Source organism: Euprymna scolopes, chromosome 5 (genome assembly GCF_053919585.1).
Source record: "Euprymna scolopes isolate OS-2025 chromosome 5, ASM5391958v1, whole genome shotgun sequence".
NCBI lineage: Eukaryota > Metazoa > Mollusca > Cephalopoda > Sepiida > Sepiolidae > Euprymna > Euprymna scolopes.
In genome coordinates, this window is record NC_136486.1 from 173,830,755 (window position 1) to 173,853,448 (window position 22,694).

Here is a 22,694-nt window from a genome sequence, read left to right on the forward strand (position 1 = left end):
TGGCTATTTTAATTAAAGTACATCTTTTAAAGTAAGGCATCTACTTTTGATCATTTAACAAAAACAAATATTTTGGTATGAGATTAAAGAATTTATGTTGAAGACTAGATATTAAACAGATAACGACGGAGGGGTGAAAGCTAGTTCGTATTAGAGAGATTAAAAGTTCATAACACGTGAGATGACCTGCGTCGAAAAGATTAATAGGCTCTTCCTTTCATAAGGAAAGGAAAACTGTAGTTCCTCTTCATGGCAAAGTTTAATGTATTTATGTTTACCATGGTTGACTAACATGGTGGAGTGTAAGTGAAAATTAGTTAATAGAGGAATATAAACATATCTAAGTTTATTTTAGCTCTGAAGAGAGAAATAAAATATATATAAAATGTCGTGACGGGGGGGGGCTTTTTTAATTAAATTCTTATGATATTGCTTTCCTATATTTTGTTTTAGCAAGTGTCAGTGCGATATGACAAAAATCCAATTCATGTTGAAATGTGTATTTAGATTGAAAGATATAATTAATTAAGCCTTAGCTTTTCTTCCGTCTAATTTACCCTATCACCTTCCGAAATATATCTTAATGTCAATTGATAAACTATTGATTTTCACTTTGAAAATGTCTTTGATGTCAGACATATTTATCCAACACTTTTCATCTTAGCAATTTGTTTTTTTACACTTTATTCATACTTATCTTTATCTTATCATAATTATCTTTGTCTAATCATAATTATCTTTATCATATCACAATTATCTTTATCTTATCATAATTATCTTTATCTTATCATAATTATCTTTATCTTATCACAATTATCTTTATCTTATCACAATTATCTTTATCTTATCACAATTATCTTTATCTTATCACAATTATCTTTATCTTATCACAATTATCTTTATCTTATCACAATTATCTTTATCTTATCACAATTATCTTTATCTTATCACAATTATCTTTATCTTATCATAATTATCTTTATCTTATCACAATTATCTTTATCTTATCATAATTATCTTTATCTTATCATAATTATCTTTATCTTATCACAATTATCTTTATCTTATCACAATTATCTTTATCTTATCACAATTATCTTTATCTTATCACAATTATCTTTATCTTATCACAATTATCTTTATCTTATCACAATTATCTTTATCTTATCATAATTATCTTTATCTTATCACAATTATCTTTATCTTATCACAATTATCTTTATCTTATCATAATTATCTTTATCTTATCACAATTATCTTTATCTTATCACAATTATCTTTATCTTATCATAATTATCTTTATCTTATCATAATTATTTTTATCTTATCATAATTATCTTTATCTTATCATAATTATCTTTATCTTATCACAATTATCTTTATCTTATCACAATTATCTTTATCTTATCACAATTATCTTTATCTTATCACAATTATCTTTATCTTATCATAATTATCTTTATCTTATCATAATTATTTTTATCTTATCACAATTATCTTTATCTTATCATAATTATCTTTATCTTATCATAATTATCTTTATCTTATCACAATTATCTTTATCTTATCATAATTATCTTTATCTTATCATAATTATCTTTATCTTATCACAATTATCTTTATCTTATCACAATTATCTTTATCTTATCATAATTATCTTTATCTTATCACAATTATCTTTATCTTATCACAATTATCTTTATCTTATCATAATTATCTTTATCTTATCATAATTATCTTTATCTTATCATAATTATTTTTATCTTATCACAATTATCTTTATCTTATCATAATTATCTTTATCTTATCATAATTATCTTTGTCTTATCACAATTATCTTTATCTTATCATAATTATCTTTATCTTATCATAATTATCTTTGTCTTATCATACTTATCTTTATCTTATCATACTTATCTTTGTCTTATCACAATTATCTTTATCTTATCATAATTATCTTTATCTTATCACAATTATCTTTATCTTATCACAATTATCTTTATCTTATCACAATTATCTTTATCTTATCATAATTATCTTTATCTTATCATAATTATCTTTGTCTTATCACAATTATCTTTATCTTATCATACTTATCTTTGTCTTATCACAATTATCTTTATCTTATCATAATTATCTTTATCTTATCACAATTATCTTTATCTTATCATAATTATATTTATCTTATCAAACTTATCTTTATCTTATGATACTTATCTTTGTCTTATCACAATTATCTTTATCTTATTATAATTATCTTTATCTTATCACAATAATCTTTATCTTATCATAGTTATCTTTGTCTTATCACAATTATCTTTATCTTATCATAATTATCTTTATCTTATCATAATTATCTTTACCTTATCAGAATTATCTTTATCTTATCACAATTATCTTTATCTTAAAATAATTATCTCTGTCTTATCACAATTATCTTTATCTTATCATAATTATCTTTATCTTATCATAATTATCTTTATCTTATCATAATTATCTTCTTCTTATCAGAATTATCTTTATCTTATCATAATTATCTTTATCTTATCATAATTATCCTTATTTTATCATAATTATCTTTATCTTATCATAATTATATTTATCTTATCATAATTATCTTTATCTTATCATAATTATATTTATCTTATCATAATAATCTTTATCTTATCATAATTATCTTTATCTTATCATAATTATCTTTATCTTATCATACTTATCTTTATCTTTTCATAATCATCTTTATCCGATCATAATTATCTTTTGAATATGTCCATAAATCGATAGCATCATTTATTCTAACATGTCGTCATTTCTATTCACGTTTATCTTCAACATTAGAATATTTGGCAGACAATCGTCGTACGGTGCAATCAGTTGTGGATCATTTTCTGCAAACTTTTATGATATTAATGGCTCTAGAAGTGTAAGCCATGTTTAGTTTCAGAACAGTTTCAGATGGTCAGTTGTTCTACACAAGTCCTGGAGGTGACTGGTTCTCAGTAGACAGAACAATTTCCGATGGGTAGTTGTTCTACATAAGTCCTGGAGGTGACTGGTTTTCAGTAGACTGTTTTCGAGTTGGAAGCCACAGAGCAAAATATTCTTGCCGTGTTGACACGAAAAAAAATCATATGCAAAATTGCTACAGACAGGTTTAATATTTATGGAGCAATTATGGTTTCTGATTGGTTTGGTAGCAGAACGTGAATTGATTCGATTCGTCAGTTCCTACCGGCATCGTTTATAAATAGAATCTACCGACTGTGCGGGATCATACCCCATCATAAGACAAAAAATATTGCAACACTCCCCCTATGTTTTATAATGGGGAAGTCCCTTTGGTTCATTCTGTTAAAAAAATAAATATATATGTTTATATTCAATTATACATAATAAAATTAGAAATCATTTGGATCTTAAAATTTTAGCATGTAAAAAAAGACGCCATTTTTAATTTTGTTCAAATGTCAAGCATAGATATATATGTGTACAGAAAAGAAATAAAAGAAATGGATTTTTATTTTTACCTTAAAAAGATATGGGTACGTGAAAAAAGGGAGCCATTTCTTAAATTTTATAAAAAAAAAGGCAAAAATATTGAAACAATGGCTGTTATGACCGATGATTAGTTTCGCATTTTATTTTTTGCATGTTTATTATTATAAATACACAACGGTGTACCTGGAACAAGTTATTAGAAGAATATTACATCAATTAATAATTATATAACATTTGTTAAACAAATCACTGACATGGAGAAATCGACAGTTTAAAACTGAATCGAAAAAAATGAACAATTATTTGGCGAACAACCTATTATACTTAGATAGACGATTTTCCTGTAAAAAGTTGACTTTTGTAAATGAAAATGGAATTTTATAGATGAAAAGTTTTTAAAATTCAAAATTAAAAATTATTACGATTCTGAGTTTTCGAGATGAGGATTGATTATTCATATTATTTGGATTTATCGAACTACTCTTCTCACCTTGAGTGTCATTAGCATAAGTTTTCGGTCAATGCTACCTTCGGCCTTATTCAAAGACCTATGATGTAGTGAATAGAGTTATTTGTAAAATTTTAGTTGTAAAAGTTACACTTCTGAAGGTTGAATATCCTCTATGAAACGAGAACATGCTACGACGTGGATAAAATAAAGTGGTTCGTTCTAAATTCCGTACATATTCTAGAGTTCGACAAAAGATTCCACAAAATTCATCGGAAGAAGGTGGAAGGTTACATCGGCCCAAATGTTATGAAATGAGAACGGCTGTTCAAATAATGTAAATAATATGAATAAAAAGTATTTTGATAATTTTCACGAAGATATCAATTTATTATAATCTATCATTTATTAATAATTCATGTTTCAACATCAATAATTTCAAGTAGAAAATAATTAAATTCACGCGTAATTTAAAATAGAAATATATTAATTAAATTCTTGTGAACATAAAATAAACGCGAAACTGTCACTATATATGTTCTGACAAATATATTTCTGTTACTTCCTCAAACTATTCAGATTGTCTTGAAATCTTGGGAGTTTTTCTTAATTTATCTCTAACAACTGTACTTACACACACACACATACACACACACACACACACGCGCACACGCACACACACACACACATATATATATATTTATATATATATATATATATATATATTTATATATATATATATATATATATATATATATGATTACTTCATTTAATTACATAAATTGATATGCGAAGATATAATTTTATGCGTAAATTTTCAGTATTCACTTCAACAGTGCTCAATACATAGGTGGAGCTAGGTAGTAAGTTATGAGAATATGTGGTCAGAAGCTAAGAAAAACAGAAGTCTTACGGTGGGTGTGCAGCGAGTGAGTTCAGGCCGAGAAAAAGAAAAACAAAGATGACGGCCAGCATTTTATTACGTGCGTTCTCGCAAAATCTCGTGTGCGCGTGAAGCTGGAAACTACAAAACGAGCTTCATTTTTCGGTGCTGGGGAGATTCCACATCTGGCAGGAGAGTAGGTACAACGGGAGTGGAGATTCTACTTTCTCGGATTTATTCCCTTTTGTGTGTTTGAGGTGAACCCCGCCTCTCCGGAGGCGCAATGCAGTTTTAGGACTGTGCCCTTTTTTTTAAGATAGTATTTTCAAGCTATTTCGGCGATGGTCAACACTGGCTTAAGCAACATGATTAAGCCTTTTAATGGCGACGGTGATGTGGTGGCTTGGTTTAAAAAAGTGGACTTTGTGGCAAGAATTCAAAAGTTTGACGATGTGGCCGCAGTAATGCCATTGTTTCTAGAAGGGGACACGCTGGCCCTCTATTTGGAGCTCAGTGAGCGAGAACAGGGTGACGCGGACGCAATCAAGGGTCGACTGATCGAAGCTTTTGCAGAGGGGACTTTCGAGGCCTTTAATAAGTTGAAGAAGAGGTGGACTGGTGAATCTGTTGATGTCTACGCGAATGAGATAAAAAGTTTGGTTGAGTTGTCGGGCATCAGGAGACACGCCACGAGTCACATAGTCAAAATGACATTCATTACAGGGTTCCCGGAAGAGATATCGAAACGTTTGCAGCAGGTCTCGGGAGTGGAGACGCTGGATGGGAGTGAGCTTCTCAAAACTGCAAAGATCTTGTACCCAGCCCATGGGGTCTGGAGGGACAACATCTACGGTACAGCAGGATGTGAGCAGAAGTCTGCCGAACCCGAGGGTAGCATGCTTCGAATGTGGGGGACCACACATGAGAAGAGACTGCAGGGAGTTCTTGCAACGGACAATGTGTTATAAATGCAATCAGAGCTATTTAGCGGTGAAATGCACGAGCCCGGGAAACTAGCAAGGAGAAGCCGAAGCGCCAGCGGCCGCCCCGATTCTGGAATAGTGGTGCACTCGCAGCAGATGCCCAAGCAGAAGATCGTGGTGGAAGGACGGGGAGTTATGGCTCTGATCGACACTGGCTGTACAACTACCATGGTGTACAGGACCATGGTCGGAAGATGGAAAGGGAAGGGTTAAGTAGTGGCATTCGATGGGTCGCGAGTGAAGTTTCGAGGGATGAAGACCGTCACTGTTGATATTGCTAAACACCGGATGAGGGTCCATACAATTGTTACCGATTATCTGGTGCCTGAGTCCAAGCCATCATTGGAATGGGTGTGATATGCCGACTTGGAGGCGTTACCATCACATGCGACAACGTGAGGTTCGGACTAGCTGAGTGCGCAGTGACAGAGCAAGCTTCTGGAGGGACCAATAAGGCCGGGGAGGAAAGAAAAATATCGATCAAGGATCAGGACTTCCGAGCCGAATTCGACGGAGAGCAGAGAACTGTGGAAACATCAAGCACCATCGCTGACAAACAGAGTGGCGTGCAACACTAATTCGCTCAGAGGGACGAGAAAGGAGTTTGAACAAGAAGTGGACCGATGGATTGGGGAGAGTATATTGCTGCCTTGGACGGATGACGTTGAGTCGGGCATTTTTCCGTTGATGGCCGTTATGCAACCAACTAAAGGGAAAGTAAAACCGGTCCTGGATTTCCGAGAGCTGAACAAACATGTTGAGTGTCATACTGGAGGCGACACCGTAGATGTGTGTAGTAAGACTATTAGAGAATGGAGGCAGATGAATGGGGTGTCTACGTTGGTGGATCTAAAATCTTTTAATTTGCAACTCCGCATCGCCAAGAAGCTCTGAAAATACCAGTTAGTCAGGTACAAAGGCAAAATCTACTGCCTTACGTAAGTGGGGTTAGGGTTAGGGTTCGGGTTACATTCGGCACCCAAAATCATGTCAACCATCCTCAGAAAGATTCTGAAAAAAATGGGAAAAGGAGATGGGGCAGTGAGTTCATACATAGACGACATTCTTGTGAATGAGACTCTGGTAACTGCCAAGGAGGTGGTGGCTCATTTGAAGAGGTTATGGTTGGTCGCCAAAGCGCCGGAAAAATTAGACGGAGGAGCTGCTTTGGGGCTAATGCTGAAATGAGGTGCGTCGGGCAGCTCAGAGTTTCGAAGGGGGGAACTAGATCCCGCAACTGAAGCAAGACGGGAACGTTTTTCCATATGCGAGAAGTTGATCGGACATTACCCCGACCAGCCCAGCATGCAGCTAGATAAAGAGGCATGCCAAGGGAAGAGGCTGGGATGATAAAGTTGGAGGAAGAACAGTCGCTATGATGGAAGAGCTCCTTAAAGAAGCAGAACGGCAAGACCCAGTCCGGGGAACCTGGAACGTACTGCGAATATTGGATGGAGTCGTGTGGTGTGATGCAAGCAGCATTGCAACAGGGGTCGTCTTGGAAGTTGGAGGAGTGGTTGCAGAAGATTCGGCCTGGTTACGAAATAAGAATGATGTCAGCCACATCAATGTAGCGGAATTAGATACGATAATAAAAGGGGTCAATCTGGCTTTGAAATGGGGATTGCGTGACATCTGCATCAAAACAGACTCTGCCACGGTGTTTGCTTGGCTAAAGTTCCTCATTTCAAGCGAAAAAAGGATAAGAATGAAAGGGGCAACAGAGATGTTGGTGAAGCACAGGCTTGGGATGCTAGCTGAGCTGATGCAGGAGTTTTGTTTGAAGCTTCGCGTAGACATGGTGGCTTCTGAGAAGAACTAAGCAGATGCTCTCACGAGAGTGAAGACGAGCTGGCTTGTGCCAAAGAAAGACGTTGTTGCTGCATCGGATCTAGATGATGCTGGTGTGCGAGAGCTGCACAATCTGCACTATATGTGGGTAGAGAGGACGTGGTACTTGGTGAAGAAAGTCGACCCGAGTGTCACCAAGGAGCAAGTAGGCAAGTGGTCAGGACATGCTGTGACCCTTTCTATATTCCAGATTAACGGTATTCCCATGCTAAACGAACGCTAATGTACCAATCAAATATGGCGTTGCAGTGATACCTACTTTTGCTCTCTGAGTAAATTGCGGCGTTCATTTTTTACATTGTACGGCGTCAAAAATCTCTACACCAGTTTTAATTTTCATTTCCTCTTTCTCTCTCTCTCCTCTCTCTGTTTCTCTCTCTCTCTTTCTCTCTCACTCTCTGTATATATTCTTCCAAACTCTATCTTTCTCTCTGTCTTTCGCTCGCTGACTCGCTATGTACATTTCTTTTTATGCCGAAAACAGTTTTTATTTCGTATTTCTCTTTCTCGCTCTGTTTGTCTGCCAAAAGAAAACTTGTTTTACGGTGTAAACATTATCTACAACAGTGTTTACCTTCTCTGTTTTTCTCCTTCTTTCTTTTTCTGCCGCTCGCTTTTTACGTTTTTTCTTATGTCGAAAGAAAAGCAAACATTTTACGGCATCAACACTATATAGTTTTTATCTTATCTTTCTTTCTTTCTCACTCCCTCCCTATATATATTCTTCCCAACTGTCCTTCTCTCTCTTATGCACACTCTCTCTCTCTCTCTCTCTCTCTCTCTCTCTCTCTCTCTCTCTCTCTCTCTCTCTCTCTACTCCTCGCTCTCTCGCTCGCTCTTCTCTATCTCCGATTAATATAGGAGCTGACGATAAAAGTCTGGTTAATCAAATACATAAACTATTTTCTGTATTAATTAACTTACGGATATTTTTCTATAATAAAAAACAGTTTGCCACAAAATTTCCTTCTTAAAAAATGAATTTTGTTTTTTTTTGGCGAGGTCCATTTACACAAACTGATCAACAACAACGCGTAACCGGATGCAGCTTCTCTTTCTTTCATTCTCTCTCTCTCTCTCTCTCTCTCTCTCTCTCTCTCTCTCTCTCTCTCTCTCTCTCTCTCTCTCTCTCTCTCTCTCTGTATATATATATATATATATATGCAGTATTTTTTCTCCTAGGCATATTTCTTTTAATAAAATAAACGTTTTTTCACACACACACACACACACACACACACACACATACATACATAGATAGATAGATAGATAGATAGATAGATACATACATAGATAGATAGATAGATAGATATATAAAGAGAGAGAGAGAGAGATTTCAGCATATTTACTTGGATGCCTATTTAGCTGAACAGCACCCACAATTCTGTTCCAGTTTGCACATTAATCATCTAATATTCTGCTCGCTATATATCACAACGTTTTAGACTCTCGTTTAATTGCTTTTATGCTTCGTCAGGCATGTGTGCAGTTACAAAATTTAAATTGCTGAATTTATTGAGAAAGTTATTTCCACCTTTATAAAAGCTTAGTTCGAGCTTTGTCTATGATAGTAATAATTTGTTGATGTGTTTGTTCGAATAACTGAAGCTTCGCTGATCGGCAGACGCAGGTCGCAATTAGAGAAAGCAAGGAAGACAGTATTATTTTTTTTAGTAATCTCTATTTACCAGCACCTAGTAGCACATGAACATAGGAAGTCAGAAAAAATTTATCACAGAACACAGAGAGAAATAAATGTTACCCATGCTCATTAGCAACATTTGTATTCTTAGGTCATATGTGTATGATTATAAGTGTGACGCGTGGTCGCTTGTTACAGGTGCATCAACAGCAACGACCAGATGGCGACGGATTCTGAAGTTTACTCCTCTCGGAGTTTAACGAAAGCCCTGTTAATAATTTTTCAGTTCTAATATAGCACGTTAGTAGACATTAAAAAAATGTTTTGTTTTTAAAATAGCAAATATATTAACAAAGAATAAGAACTTCCGAAATTTTATTGCATAAATGCGCTTTCCATTTCAATAACACTTAGAAGCTTATTGTCAACATCTGATTTTAGATTTGCAATTTTATTTGCTGGTTAATTGTTTGTAGCCACTTTAACTACCTCCAAGATGTCACACATGCTGCAGAACTGCCCTTCATGAGAATAGATATCTTTCTTGAGGATGCTCCACAAATTCTCGGTGGGATTCAAGACAGCTATTTGAAAGCTAATCCTTTTTCGTTCAACTAATTTAGTAAACTTTGATGCATGACTTGGCGCGTTGTCTTGTATAAAAATCATAGATCAATGCTTAAGTAAAGACTGGTTATAAAGAGAAATATTTCTCTAGAAAACTACAGAAACATTTTGTAATTCTGTCACTTTAAATAACCTTACAAATGCATTATCAATATTCCCAGCTTATAGTATGATCCTACCTTAACCTCTTTGGCGTTTAAAAATTTTCTTGAGTCATATAGCTTGAAAAACTATCTGCGAACCGATTCATCGGGCTTCTCGGGGATGATTCTTGATTCATCTGTAAAAAGCACTTTTAAAATTGTTTTTGTGTAGTTTTGCTTATTCCCTGATGTTTTTAATATAAATAGATCTATTTATTTTAGCTTTTACGTCAGCAAACTCCCTTAATGTTTTACACCTTGTTTCACTTGATCGCATAGGAGCTTCAGCTGATCAAATATGAATGCATTCACGCAGTTGGGTTCCTTATTAATTCTCATCTGATGTGTTACAGATCTCACTTTGTTCTAAATGAATCCTGAAACATTTTTACTTGGTTGAATCCCCATTTAACTTATTTTCTTGATTGTTTGATTATTCCTATTTAAATTCTTTAGAAATTTTAAGCGAGGTTTTTCATTTTCTAATTTCTTAGATTACATAATTATTTTCATTTATAGTTAGATCGTTTTTACGAGCCATAATATTACATTCTAGTATTTGCCAATAATTTGTTCACACTGCAAATTGCTATATTAACTGAAAAAATATCAAACATTAAACTGAAATTGTACATTGAGGCTTAATTGCTTTTATGCTTACTCGCGATACATAACATTACAAAATATTTCTTCTGATAACAGATAGATGATTTTTTATATAATATATACAATAGCTAATTTGAATATAATCTTTACACTAAGTTTTTTATGTTCTATACGAGCAGTTTTACCCGATATTTATCGGGTTAAATAATGAGATAGCATCATACGAAACCGTATATTAAGGAGAGTTTATTTCAACAGCAACCTTTTTGTTATCATCCAAAATAAAGTTAACAACAAATTAAAAACCAAGTTAGAAACAAATCTAAACAAAGTTAACAAATTAAAACAAAGTTAACAAAAAATTAAAACAAAGTTAACAACTGAAAACAAAGTTAACAACAACTTAAAACAACGTTAACAACAAATCAAAACAAAGTTAACAAATTAAAACAAAGTTAACAAAAAATTAAAACAACGTAAACAAATAAAAACAAAGGTAACAAAAAATTAAAACAAAGTTAAAAACAAATCAAAACAAAGTTAAACAACAAATCAAAACAAAGTTTACAATAAATCAAAACACACTTTACAAATTAAAACAAAGTTAACAACAAATCAAAACAAAGTTAACAACAAATCAAAACAAAGTTAACAACAAATTAAAACCATCAAAAATTAAAACAACGTAAAAAAATTAAAACAAAGGTAACAACAAATTAAAACCAAGTTAACAAATTAAAAAAAGTTAACAACAAATTAAAACACAGTAAACAACAACTGAAAACAAAGTTAACAACAACTTAAAACAACGTTAACAACAAATCAAAACAAAGTTAACAAATTAAAACAAAGTTTACAAAAAATTAAAACAACGTAAACAAATTAAAACAAAGGTAACAACAAATCAAAACAAAGTTAACAACAATTTAAAGACCAAGTAAACAACAAATCTAAACAAAGTTTACAAATTGCAACAAAGTTAACAACAAGTCAAAACAAAGTTAACAACAAATTAAAACAAAGTTAAAAACAAATTAACACAAAGTTAACAAAAAATTAAAACAACGTAAACAAATAAATACAAAGGTAACAACAAATTAAAACAAAGTTAACAAAAAATTAAAACAAAGTAAACAACAACTTAAACAAAGTTAACAACTAATCGAAACAAATTAACAAATAAAGACAAAGTAAACAACAAATTAAAACAAAGTTAACAACAAAAAAAACAAAGTTAACAAAAAATTGAAACAACGTAAACAAATTAAAACAAAGGTAACAACAAATAAAAACAAAGTTAACAAATTAAAACAAAATTGAAAACAAATTAAAACAAAGGTAACCACAAATTGAAATAAAATTAACAACAAATTAAAACAAAGTTAACAACAAATTAAAACAAAGTTAACAACAAATCAAAACAAAGTTAACAACAAATTAAAATAAAAGTAACAACAAATTAAAACAAAGTTAAAAACAAATTAAAACACAGGTAACAACAAATAAAAACAAAGTTAACAACAAATAAAAACAAAGTTAAAACAAATCAAAACAAAGTTAACAAATAAAAACAAAGTGACAACAAATTAAAATAAAGTTAACAACAAATTAAAACAAAGTTAACCACTAATCAAAACAAAGTTAACAACAAATTAAAACAAAGTTAAAAACAAATCAAAATAAAGTTCCAAACAAATCAAAACAAAGTAACCAAATTAAAACAAAGTTTAAAATAAATCAAAACAAAGTTAACAACAAATTAAAACAAAGTTAACAACAAATCAAAACAAAGTTAACAACAAATCAATACAAAGTAAACAACAAATCAAAACAAAGTTAATAACAACTTAAAACAAAGTTAACAACAAATCAAACAAAGTTAATAACAACTTAAAACAAAGTTAACAACAAATAAAAAAAAAATTAACAACAAATTAAAACAAAGTTTACAAATAAAAACAAAATTAACAACAAATCAAAACAAAGTTAACAACAAATTAAAACAAAGTTTACAAATAAAAACAAAATTAACAACAAATAATAACAAAGTTAACAACGAATTAAAACAAAGGTAACAAACAAAAACAAAGTTAACAACAAATTAAGACAAAGTTAACAACAAATTAAAATAAAGTTAACAACAAATTAAAATAAAGTTAACAATAAATTAAAACAAGGTAAACAACAAATCAAAACAAAGTTAACAACAAATTAAAACAAAGTTAACAACAAATTAAAACGCAAATTCTAATATCTATATATTTATAAAGTGAACAGGTGTGGGCGAGGACAATTTCCAGCCTATATACTCTACGGATTAATGATCTACAGGGTTGAAACTTGGTGCATAGTGTATTCAGACACGTGGAAAACTTTTTAATAGATTTTCATCCGGAAAAAATGGTTCTTATATGTCAAAATTAAAAAATTGGTACGTAGGAGGTCATTGGATTTTTCTGTTTGTCAACTGTTTAACGAAAGCACATATGTGAATCGTTCACATGACATTTTTTTTTACATAGGCATCACCACATTATCAAGGCCAAGAGGCCACTCAAGGATAAGGGTTAAAGAGTGTACAGTAGAAATTAGACAATATAGTAATCATTAGGAATGAAAATTTTGGTTAAGTTGATAACTTATATGGAACGGCTCATCAAGAACTTATTTACGTTAGACTTGAACACAACCATATTGTAGTCAGCCGGAAAGCAGGAAAACGGAAGACAATTCCACAGGCGTGCAGTTCTAAGAAAGAAGCTTTGTTCATGGAATCTACGTTTAGGTTTAGGCACAGATAAAGAGTGGGGGGAATTATTGATAGTGTTTACAGCTAGACGAGTGTTTCTTGTGAAAGTTTGGCGAGGGGGGACCATAGATTGAAGCCCAGTCGAACACTTTCCATGAAAATAACGATACATCAGAGACAAACTCGCAACATCTCTTCTGTGAGATAGAAGTTGCAGCGAAGAGAAAAGGACATCTCCTACGAGGCTACGAAGTCTATTTTGAACTCTATCAAGGCAGGACAAGTCCTTTCTAGCAGCTCCTGCCCAGATGTGGCAACAGTATTCCATCCTTGGACGTACCTGGCTCTTATATAGATAGAGAATAGCATCAGCAGTGAGATATCTACCGGATCGATAGAAAGATCCCACCATTTTTCCAGCGGCCTTGGCAACAGATTTGATGTACGTGTTCCATTTAAGATCAGGAGTAATGGTCAAGCCAAGAAGCTTGTCAAAACTAAAGGCCTCCTGAAGACGAGAGCCATTCATTTCAATTGATGCTAGATGTGGATCAGAATGTTGATGATGTAAAGAGAGAAGTTTGGTTTTAGATGCATTAAAAGTAACCAGCCACTCCTTACCCCATTGTACTACGTGCTCAAGATCAGAGGAGAGAGAATTGGAGAGAACTTGGTCGTTTACTGTCTTAGATGTGCTACCATAAATGGTAGTGTCGTCAGCATAAATGTCTACAAATGATGTAAGGATGTGATTTGGAAGATCATTAATGTAGATCAGGAAAAGAGTTGGACCGAGGATGGACCCCTGAGGGACACCGGCATTAATACTGTGAGATTCTGATTTTTGCCCCTCAACTACTACTTTTCTGAACCTATCAGAAAGAAATGATTTAATAATTGAGAAGACATTTCCAGCAATACCATAGCTAGAGATCTTATGAAGTAAACCTTTATGCCATACCCTATCAAAGGCCTTAGATATGCCAAGAGCAATTGCCCTAGAAAGGTTGCCTTCATTGAGAGATTTGCTAATCCTATGAGATATAACTGTAAGTACATCTGCTGTAGATCTAGCAGAACGGAAACCATATTGAGTGTCACTAAGAAGGTTATTTTTGTTGAGATGGTTGATTACTTCTGTATTTAACACAGATTCCAGCAACTTACTCATGACGCACAGGAGACTTATTGGCCTGTACTGAGAGGGGGATGAGCGATCACCTGAATTCTTAAATATAGGGCATACTGATGAAATTTTCCAGGGAGATGGGAAACTATTCGTTTAAACAGTTTTGTAAGTATGGGCGCTAGTTCAGGTTGAAATTTTTTGAGTACTATAATTGGAATACCGTCAGGGCCAGTTGCTTTACTGGAATCAAGGTTTTTGATTAGCTTGGCAACATCACGTACAGATATACGTATATCACATAGCGTGTTTACTGATACAGGAGGAAATATTGGGGGTTGGCAACCTTGATCGCAAAGGGTAGAATTAGCTGCAAAGTTCTTGACAAAGAGTTTGGCTTTGTCTGATGCTGACGAGATTACCTCAGGTCCATTGATAATAGTTGGGATATTACTTATGTTAAGAATATATAGGTTGTTAAAGACCTTTTAAAGCGCGTGGTAAGCTGGCCTAATGGTTGTCGTACTTTACTCTCTCTCTTTATGTTTTGGTGTCGATCTCAGCGCAAGTATTTTTTATGTTTACAAGAAGTGAACTATTTAGTAAGAAGATAATACTCACATGTACATGTATCAGTTTCTTTCCGTTTTGTTTTCATTTCTCCTAAGAAAGGATTTTAACGTAACGTTTAATCCATACGGTATTTCTGTTTATAATAAATAAGAATTCTGTTTTAATTAAAATATAATATTTCTGCGTATTTTACGTCCGGGCAACGCCCGCTAGTATATATATATATATATATATATATATATATATATATATATATATATATATATATATATATATATTTGCTTACTGTATTTTGGGGAAAGAGTTCCGACAAAGTGCTCGATTACAAAGAAAAGCTTTTTCGACATAAGAGCTAAATATTTATTTATTAGTTTTACAGTCGTTCAGAAAAACATTGGTACCGTCGGTTTCAAGCCCTAAAACAACGGGAAACCGTTAGTGGTAACACGTAAATAATGTTCGGCTCTCGTCAGCCATCTTGTTTTCTCTACATAGGAACCACCAAGAGCTATGCATTTTCCCCATCGTTTGATGCAGCTCTAGAGACCGTTTTTGTAGAACACCCCAGGTTGGTCCTCCAACCACGACGTTACTTCAGATGTCAAGGCTGCATAATCTTGGAAACGCTTTCATTTCAAAAACAATTTCATGGCGTGGAAGAGGTGAAAGTCAGAGGGCGCAAGGTCAGGAGAGTAGGGAGGATAGGGAAGGATTTAATAACCACACGACCATGCTTCAGATTTGGCGACATGCGAGTTGTGGACTGGAGCGGTGTCCTGCAGGAAGAGGGTACCTTTGCTGATCTTACCCCGCCTCTTGATTTTGATAGCTTCCCTTAATTTCCTCAAAAGTGAAGCATAATAGGCTCCTGTAATTGTGGTACCCTTTGCCAGGAAATCTGTCATCACTACTTCGTCCTGGTCCCAGAAGACTGTGAGCATTACCTTGCCAGCGGAGGGCTGCACCGTTGTCTTTTTTGGAGGTGGTGAGTCCAAGTGCTTCCACTGCATTGACTGAGCTTTGGTCTCTGGATCATAGTGATGGTCCCAGGTTTCATCCTGTGTAATCAGTCTTTTGAAAAACTTCGACTCATCTTTTTGGTACATCTCCAAATTCATCCTCGAGCACTCGACGCGACACGCTTCTGGGATGGTGTGAGCAACCTGGGAATCCACCTTTCAGACACCTTATGCATATGCAAATGGTCATAAATGATAGTTTCCACAGACCCTGTACTAATCTTAACATCTTGGGCTATTTGGCGAATAGTAATGCGCCGATCTTCCAAAATGGCAGCCTTAATTTGACGGACAGATGCCTCATCAATGGCAGAAGGAGGGCGACCAGGTTTGGGCGCTGTTTCCACAGACTTCTAGCCATGTTTGAATTCACGATGTCAGCATTTTACAAGGTCATCTGATGAGGCATTGTCACCATAAGTTTCTTTCATTTCATCAAAAGTCTTCTGGGGTGTGCGTCCTTTCAAATACAAAAACCGGATCACTGCTCGACATTCAACAGGCTCCATTTCACAACTGATTCAATTCAAACCCCTGTAAAACAGAAACCACAATTAGTTCAGAGCTGTAATTTGCAACATAACCCGTAGAGAAATAAATCATTGCACATGCAAAATTTCAGCTAGATCAGACAATGGAAGTGGGTCAGAGGCATTACTTATTGCATTCCCCTCGTATATATATATATATATATATATATATATATATATATATATATATATATGTGTGTGTGTGTGTGTATATGTATATATATGTATATATATAGAGAGAGAGGGGGTGAGATAGAGAGAGAGCGAGAGAAAGAGAGACAAAGAGAAACGGGACACATATAAGAGGCAGGTGAGTAACGACAAATTATTTTTATTTTTAACCTGATAATTTTGAAATTGTATTTGCAGGTTCGAGCCGTGGAGACACTTAGCGATGAAAAGAAGGAAAGCGACCCTCACGCCCGAGTAATTCTTTCAGTGATGGATGTTAATGATAACACCCCTAAATTTACAAAGAACGTTTACAATTTTCAAATCAAGGATAGTCTGGGATTCCATGAGCTTGTACACCCGGTAAGTAATTATAATTATGCCATACACCAGTTTTGTTGACAGAAAAGCAAAATACACACAAGTTTATGTAAAAAATATCCAAGTTTTTATCCGCTCAGGTTGTCATAGAAGACAGCAGAAAATGTTGCGACAGTCGTAGTTCACACTTTTGTTCTTGTTGATATGACTTTTTTTGATATATGGACAACGCAAACCCACATATTTTTTAAGCTAAACTTGTTTAGAAAGTGATTGCTTCTTTATGAGTTTAGCTACAAACTTTGGTAATGATCATCACTTTCTAGTGTCAGAAGTTAATTAAATTTTTATCTATTTTCGATTCTGCACAATCAACCATAATTTGTCATTTTTTACATTTAATCACAATTTTTTTTAATTTAAAATAATCATTTTTAGTTGTCACAATAATGGCGTCCAAGATTAAATCAGTTCGTTTTACTGATACGTAAGTAATACGTGTTTCGTTCGTAAGAAATATCAAAGACATCATATAAAGGTTTAAAATAAGGTAAATCATGTGTATTATAAACAAGATTGACAATTTTCAGACGATGCATGTTTTGATTGAACCGTTTTATAAGCATTTCGCATGCATCGAATATTCGTTGATGTCAGAATAAAATTGAAGTATTAAAAAAGAAATTTCAACTCCAGTTTGATAGCTAAATTTAGATTCAATGATATATGCGGTGGCATTAAATTGGAATAACAATCCAATACATATACATACATACATACATATATATATACATATACATTATATATATATATATATATATATATATATATATATATATATATATATATATATATATATATATATATATATGTATATATTGCAGTATTTGTTGGAGATACTCGGGTTTCATCATTCTGGACAGCCTGGATTTAGTATGAAATTCGAGCATTTACGGGCAAAATAAACTGAAACAAATACATTGAGGAGATTGCGAAGGCTGCTATAAAGAAGGTGGGTTCCTTCTATGGAGTTAGAAGACTACTTTATCCCTAGGGTATACTGTACATCTACAAGGCGACCATTCGCCCACGTATGGAGTATTGTTGCCACACCTGGGCTGGTGCATCTACCACTAACTTCTCTCTAGTGGATAGGGTCAGAAAAATAGTTTTCAATCTAATAGGTTCCACATTTTAACAAAGCTTCAACCCCTGTCCCATCGCCCCAATGTTGCATCTTTGTGTCTGTTTTCCAAGTATTTTAATGGAATGTGCTCTTATGTGTCCCCTGACGTATCCTCTCGATGTACATATCACCGACAAACTTGTTTAGTAACAAAATCACACCCATTGAGGTCTCTAAATGCCAGAAAGTTTTCTACTATTTTCTTCCCTAGAACGGCTAGACTTTGAAATTCCCATCCTGCTACATGCTTCCCTGACCATACTGATATGCAGTAGTTTAAATGTAACGTAAACCAGATCTTGTTAATTTTTCCTGAGCATCCAAGTAATAATATGCCTTGTAAGGGGTAAACGTGTGTAACAAAAATCCGGCTAGTCATTGCAGAGTTTCAGAACCTTTGATACTCAGAGGGACTGACACTGTAATGTATAATATATATATATATATATATATATATATATATATATATATATATATATATATATATATATACACACTATAAGAATAATCATCTTGAAAAATTATACACCACTTTTCTGACCCCTTTGCGAAAACTTTGTCACAGAATAATTAATTAAAATAAAAAACAATTATTCGTATAAATGTGAGTATATTCAATTTGTTTTCATCAAAACTGTTTGTCAACAGATCGAGTAATTTAACAAATATGTTAATCTTATTGCACGACTAAAAGTTCTCAATATAAATAGACTCCACATCATTAGTGCAAACAGACAATTTGAACGGTGAAAATTCTGAAATATCCAGTAGAATTTTTTCTATTAGGAATTAAGCAATTTCAGACGGTTATTTTCTTTCTACTAGTATCAGTCCATCGCAAATATCAGTTGAAATGTTTTTCCTGTTGGAATTCTAACGTTGTGATTACGTTTCAAAATGAAGACCCAAACGTTGTATGTAGAAATAGTTGCAAAGGATATCAAACATTCCACAGAAACTTTCCAAGTGAAAGAAAAAAGTTTTTATTTTATGCATTTATCTTACCAGTTGTCGACACGTATTAAACACCAATGTGTGATTTCTTTCTGGCCGCCACGTCAGCCGGTTTTTATATACTGCACCAGCTAGTGCTCTACACGGTACCAGACATAGCCGACTCTAATTACACGCCAACAAACACAGGTAACTCTCAATACACGCCACAAGGTAAAGCTGGTTCTCTATATATTACTCGTCTTTTTATTTTATTTGTTTCTTTCGGTATTTACGTTTCGCTCAACGCTCCAGAAGATATCTCACTGCTGATGCAATTCTCTGTCTATATAAAAGCTGACGCAATTATCTAGGTATATAAAAGCCAAGTACGTCCAAGGAGTACTGTTGCTACATCTGGGCAGGAGCTGCTTAAAGTAGCATATCCTGCCTTGACAGAGTACAAAATAGACTTCGTGGCTTAGTGGGGGTGCCTTTTTCTCTTCCCTGCAACCTCTCTCCCACAGAAGAGCTGTTGCGAACCTGTCTCTGTTTTATCGTTACTGCCATGGCAGGTGCTCGTCTGAGCTCCAATCTCTGGTCCATCCACGCCAATCTTTCACGATAAACATCCGTCTAGCTAAAACTACTGTCAATAATTTCCCCCACTCTTTATTTGTGCCTAAATCAAAACGTAGATTCCATGAACAAAGCTTCTTTCTTAGAAGTGCACGCCTGTGGAATTCTCTTCCGTTTTCCGTTTGCCACCTGACTACAACTTGGATGTCTTCAAGTCCAATATAAACAAATTCCAGATAAACCGCCCCCTTTAAATAAGACACTTTATCAAACCTCCACGCGATCCTAACGATTAACGCGATATTATCCCATTGATTACTGTACGCGCAATAACCCTTATCCCCTTATTACGAGTTCTAGAATAGTGTACTAAGATTTTCCATAATTTTTAGTTTTGTGTGGGGTATTTTTATGATGTTATTTATTTATTTCTACTTTATCAAATATAATTAATGTGACACAGCAGATTAGAATAATTAATGTTACACTGCGGATTAGAATAATTAATGTGGCACAGCAGATTAGAATAATTAATGTAACACAGAAGATTAGAATAATTAATGTCACACAGCAGATTAGAATAATTAATGTAACACAGAAGATTAGAATAATTAATGTGACGCAGAAGATTAGAATAATTAATGTGACACAGAAGATTAGAATAATTATTGTCACACAGAAGATTAGAATAATTAATGTGACAGCAGATTAGAATAATTAATGTGATACAGAAGATTAGAATAATTAATGTGACACAGAAGATTAGAACAATTAATGTCACACAGAAGATTAGAATAATTAATGTCACACAGAAGATTAGAATAATTAATGTGACACAGAAGATTAGAATAATTTTTGTTACACAGCAGATTAGAATAATTAATGTGACACCAGATTAGAATAATCAATGTTACACAGCAGATTAGAATAATTAATGTGACAGCAGATTAGAATCATTAATGTGACACAGCAGATTAGAATAATTATGTGACACAGAAGATTAGAATATTCTGATCGAAACGTTATTCTATTTTGTTCGGCATTGGTTTTCTCTAAAGAGTACTGCACTCTTAAGAGAGACTACGTACAGTGAAAGTAAGGCGACGTGCTTATAACATTCAGTTCGGGCCTGTATCAATCCCTCCCTATCTACTGCTTCCGATCAGTATTCACATGATGTTTTGTTTTTGTTTTTTTACTTAGGGATCACCACATATCAAAGCATAAGTGTTAAATTAGGCTAATAGTGTGACATGACTAGTAATGGTGGACTTTGGTAAGACTAGACCATTTATGAGTACGGTTCAGCAGTAACTTAATTACATTATACTTGAAGATGACCATGCTATAGTCAGCCGGGAAGCACCCACATGGTAAATTATTCCACAGATGCACAGTTCTAAGAAGGAAACTCTGCTCATGGAATTTTCATTTAGATTTAGGCACAGATAGAAAGTGATGGAAGTTGTTGACGGTTGTTGTAGCTAGATGGGTATTTGTTGCGAACGTTTTAAGGGGAAGGACCATAGAATGGAGGCTAGTCGAGCACCTACCGTAAAAGCGACGATAGATCAGAGAGAGAGATTCGCAACATCTCCTCTGTAAGAAAAAGGACGTAGGAAGGCAAAGAAGTTTTCCTCCACTAAATGTTTTAAACTGTTTCATGAGCTTCACTCCAAATATTGCAACAGTACATCATCTTAGGGCGTATTTGACTCTTACACAAATAAAGGTTTGCTTCAGAGTGAGATATTTTCTGATTTGTACTGATATAAAGAAGACCAATCCTACGTATATTTAAATACTCGGTAAACTGTCGATGTTTTCCAAGGTATTTGGTGCCATCTCTCTTGAAGGCAACGTTTCAAGAACTTTGGTAGTATAGGAGCTAGTTCCGGTTTCACTTTTTGAGCATTATGATTGAAATGTTGTCAGGGCCAGTTGCTTTGCTGGAATCAAGGTTCTCGGTAAGTCTGGAAGCATCTCGGGGATACATATCGATGCCGCTCGGAGTATTTTCATTTCTGGAAGAAAATTCAGGGGGTAGGCGGTCATTATCACACAAAATGGCGTTTGTGTTTTAGTTTTAAAATAAAAATGTTTTCCTTTTAACAATTCCAGAAAGATGAAAACTTAGAAGCGACAGATCCTGACCTGGGTGAAAATGGTACGGTCGTGTACACTATAACCCGCGTATCCAGACGAGATGGTAGTACCTCCTTCGACGATATCAGCCGGTTTAAGATGGATGACCAGGGAAATTTGCGGGTTGGACAAAATCTTCGAGATCTTCGACGAAAGGGGATCTTTCCTGAATACAGGGTTACGGTGAAAGCGGAAGATCAAGTAGACGATGATAGTTTGCGCAGGTAGGGTTTTCTTTATCCTAACAATATTTTTAATAATTCGCCTATACATAGTTTATCTAATCTTCAGGTATGAAATACAATGTAAAAAAATTGATTAAAACTATACCGGTGTCAGTAAAATAAAAATTGGAGATTTACCCAATTCAAAATAAATTATTTTAAAATTAAATCCTCTCGGCCAGTCGAATTAACCATATATAAAGCTCTAATATTTGCATTATTTTATTTTAATGAAACTTTAATATGTGTGACATTAATTTTACTTGTTAAAAACTTTTTCGTTGACAATTACTTTTACGGCAAAAAGAAATATTTATTTGGAAATTTGAAATTTTAAAAAAGTTCAATCAATCCATCAATACATATATATATATATATATATATATATATATATATACATATATATATATATATATATATATATATATATATATACATATGACTACTTCATTTAATC

At 33.7% G+C, this 22,694-nt stretch overlaps 1 protein-coding gene across 1 annotated transcript in view; it reads left to right on the forward strand.

The window, feature by feature from the left end:
- Window positions 1-22,694, forward strand: part of LOC145277040 (protocadherin Fat 4-like) — a 1,076,063-nt gene that overhangs the window by 452,520 nt on the left and 600,849 nt on the right. The window contains exons 13-14 of the mRNA XM_080128674.1: window positions 17,048-17,212; window positions 21,990-22,237. Of these exons, the coding sequence (XP_079984800.1) occupies window positions 17,048-17,212; window positions 21,990-22,237 (413 nt within the window). The remainder of the gene's footprint in view (window positions 1-17,047; window positions 17,213-21,989; window positions 22,238-22,694) is intronic.